The sequence below is a fragment of the Propithecus coquereli genome, unplaced genomic scaffold (assembly GCF_000956105.1).
Source record: "Propithecus coquereli isolate 6110/MARCELLA unplaced genomic scaffold, Pcoq_1.0 Scaffold220, whole genome shotgun sequence".
Lineage (NCBI taxonomy): Eukaryota > Metazoa > Chordata > Mammalia > Primates > Indriidae > Propithecus > Propithecus coquereli.
In genome coordinates this window covers 2,060,525-2,064,111 of record NW_012147190.1, presented here as the reverse complement: position 1 = coordinate 2,064,111, position 3,587 = coordinate 2,060,525, and the positions used below count along the sequence as shown (strand labels likewise).

Here is a 3,587-nt window from a genome sequence, read left to right as displayed (position 1 = left end):
ATTTTAAATATTATTACTGGAAAACATAAAATTACGTATGGGGCTAACATTGTATTTCTCTTGAGTGGTGCTGCTTTGGAGGGTTTTAAGCTTGAGCAGTGGGACATAACATGATCAAATTTGTGTTTTGAAAAATTAACACTGCAGTATGGATAATTGGTTGGAGGGAATCACAGGAGACCAGTAAGTAGGAAAAAGTAATAACTTGCACTAAGGTAGTAGCATTGAGAATGGAAAGAAGCAGATGAATTTGTATGATATTCAGAAGGTGAAAATAACAGTTCTTAGTGTAGAAATAAAAATGAGAATAAGCTGAATTACTTATGTAAAGAGATGGATGGTATTATCTCTCATTGAGATAGGGAACAGTGGAAGGAAATGATATTTCAGAAGGAAGATCATGAGGTTGAATTAAGATGTGTTGAGTTTAGATGTCTCTGAGACGTCTAGGAGGAGATGTCAAGTCAGCAATCAGATATATGTATCTGAAGCTCAATGAAAAGTCCGGAGTAGAAAAATAGAGAGCCAACAGTGGTATATCATGGCTGTTGAAGCCTTGGAAATAAATGAGCTTGTCCACCAGTCAAGTTTAAAGTGATGAAAGCAGTACTGATTGAGTCTTAAAGAATCGAACATTAAATAATGAGAAAGTCTCCTTTCTACTGTAAATTTGACTTCTTTCTTTCTTTTCTTATGGGAAGCCAGTAACCATGTCAGCTGCAGTTGTAGATGCAGTTAATGCTGCCCCCCCATCGGGGTCTAAAGAAATGAGTTTGGAGGAACCAAAGAAAATGACCAGAGAGGACTGGAGAAAGAAGAAGGAGCTAGAAGAACAGCGAAAATTGGGCAATGCTCCTGCAGAAGTTGATGAAGAAGGAAAGTAAGTAATTTTTTACCTGATCTGTTCATTCAGAATTCAAATTCTTGTCTATTTGGTTTATCAATTTCTCATTCTTTGAAAGGAAGCTATCTTTGTCATTTACATCATTTTTGTTTTTATTATTTATTTTATCGAACTCACAGACAGTAATGATTTAGTAATCAAATAACATTGAAGGGCTTATAACAAACAGTAGCAGTCCTTTTCCACCCTTCCCACTCCTGGTCTGCTCCACTGAAGTGACTACTTTTAAATCTATTTTGAGTTTTTCTGGTTGTTACTTTCACATCTCTAAATAATAATACCTACACAATTATTTTAATCAGTTAACTCTAGACATTATCTGATACAAGACTTCTTGCTCTGATGGAAGATTTAGATCACCAACACATATGTCTATCTTCCTTCTTCTCTTGTCCCCCTTCATTATATCACTGATTTTAGTTTCTTGGTTGGAAATTTTTTTACTATAATATATTAATAAATTACTTCTTTGTTTTTAATTGTCCTTTTTTATAGAAATAGCAACCATATTCTGTCTCCCCTCCCACTGTACTATTCTATGCTTAGATTCTGTATAGGTTTTGTAATTATAATATTGATTCCATTCAAACTTTATTCTTAAATTTTTTTTTAACTTTATTACAGAGACATCAACCCTCATATTCCTCAGTATATTTCTTCAGTGCCATGGTATATTGATCCATCAAAAAGACCTACTTTAAAGCACCAGAGACCACAACCAGAGAAACAAAAGCAGTACAGCTCATCAGGAGAATGGTACAAGAGGGGTGTAAAAGAGGTATATAAGCAACCTGTATATATCCTCATGAGTATGGAGATTTTAAGAACTTAATGTAAGAACCTTTAATGCAATACTATATAAAGTAGAAACAGAATATATAACCCTTTATCCGGTCTTGAAATTCACAATGCATACAACTTTAGTTTCTATATTTTCTTATATAAATTTTATATTGCTAACGTCCTTAATCTTCATCATTTATAAATGGTGTGATGATTGTAACTGGTTTTCCTTTTCACAAACAAAGAAATATTTCACTAGACAAAATAGTTATGAGAGCCAAAGTTATTTCCAACTTATTCAGATAAGACATTTTCTTTGGTGTTTTTTTTTTTACACATTTATAGAATTCCATAATTACAAAGTACCGCAAAGGAGCATGTGAAAATTGTGGGGCCATGACACACAAAAAGAAAGACTGCTTTGAGGTAAGTTCACCATTGAGAATTTTGAAAACCATTGTCAGAGTCTCTCTTTTTTCGTTGTCAGAGAGCTTACTTCTCTATTTCTAAAATTGCCTATATTTAGGTACAAGTTAAATAAAAATTAATTCGAGTCGAATTGGTCCAGCATTAACAAAACTTTCTGCTGTAAGACTAACTGATAATGGAATAAATTATAAAGTCTCGTGATATGTTTGTGCCCACTCTTTAAAGGTTATATGAAATTTTCCACTGGGTTATATGTACTTAGGAAAAGATTAAATCTTACTGTATTTTCCAGAGACCTAGGCGAGTTGGAGCCAAATTTACAGGTACTAATATAGCTCCAGATGAACATGTCCAACCTCAACTGATGTTTGACTATGATGGGAAGAGGGATCGGTGGAATGGCTACAATCCAGAAGAACACATGAAAATTGTGGAAGAATATGCCAAAGTGGATCTGGTGAGCAAAATGCCTGCTTTCCTGCTGCTGTCCTTAAAAAATTGTATTTTGCTGTATCTCTGATTTAGCCACTCTGTTTTTCAAGTCTTGAAGCATTGTAAAAATGGTAGCATTTTTTTAAATAGTAGTAGTAGTATAGTATAGGTATAGGCTACCTTTGTAATTGTAATATTGAATGGTGGAAATAAACAGAGTGCTAGCCCTATTTGGCAGCAGTTTGTTTTTATTTGATTCTTATATTGTCCTTTACTCTCTGATTTAGGCAGCAAAAAATACTGGAAGCATGAGAATAGATTAGTATGCAAAGCTTTTGGCTTTTTGAGGTCAGAAACTTATGGCCCCAAGGCTGTAGCTTCCCTCTGGACCCTATTTTATAGTCACATCACATAACATTTGGGATCAGTGGAAGGGGAACAGATTGTTTCAGAAAATTTCATTTTATTTTAATTCAACCTCAGTTTTTACTGTTATGATTTCCCCTACTCATCCCATTCCCTCAAAGCCATGGTCACACTGCCTTTTCTTTTTTTAGTTAGAGGTAACATTTTTTTTTTTTCTTTAAGCCAGTCAAATTTAGCAATGGGGGGTTGAATACCAACTTCAGTGACACTAATGTTAATAAGTTCTGATAACCCACTACCATCGGACCAGCCTAGAGGTAACATTTTGAAAAGCGAAAGATTTATACAATCTGAAGAGAAACCAGAGTATTAGAGGTAACATTTTAAAATCATAAAGTTTCATATAAAAATATGGATTTCCGCTTTTCTTGAACATTATAATATATAGTAACCCTGGGCCTGCCTGGCAAGAGTCAACCATCTGGAGTTATATGGCAACTGTCCTTTTTTGTCAGGGCTTGCTCCCTGCAGTTTACCACCGGTGGCCATCTGGCTGAGTTTACAACGATGCCTGGTTCAAACAGGAGTGTGTAACTCCTGTTCTTGAGAGTCACAGGTCTAAAGGTACAAGGAATCTCCAAGAGATAACCTTGTTCAGTGACCTTTTCTGAAA

The 3,587-nt window shown here is 34.8% G+C and overlaps 1 protein-coding gene across 1 annotated transcript in view; it reads left to right on the top strand.

The window, feature by feature from the left end:
• Nucleotides 1-3,587, top strand: part of SLU7 (SLU7 splicing factor homolog (S. cerevisiae)) — a 19,478-nt gene that overhangs the window by 6,948 nt on the left and 8,943 nt on the right. The window contains exons 2-6 of the mRNA XM_012644787.1: nucleotides 702-880; nucleotides 1,529-1,682; nucleotides 2,033-2,113; nucleotides 2,409-2,616; nucleotides 2,836-2,921. Of these exons, the coding sequence (XP_012500241.1) occupies nucleotides 711-880; nucleotides 1,529-1,682; nucleotides 2,033-2,113; nucleotides 2,409-2,616; nucleotides 2,836-2,921 (699 nt within the window). The 5' untranslated portion in view covers nucleotides 702-710. The remainder of the gene's footprint in view (nucleotides 1-701; nucleotides 881-1,528; nucleotides 1,683-2,032; nucleotides 2,114-2,408; nucleotides 2,617-2,835; nucleotides 2,922-3,587) is intronic.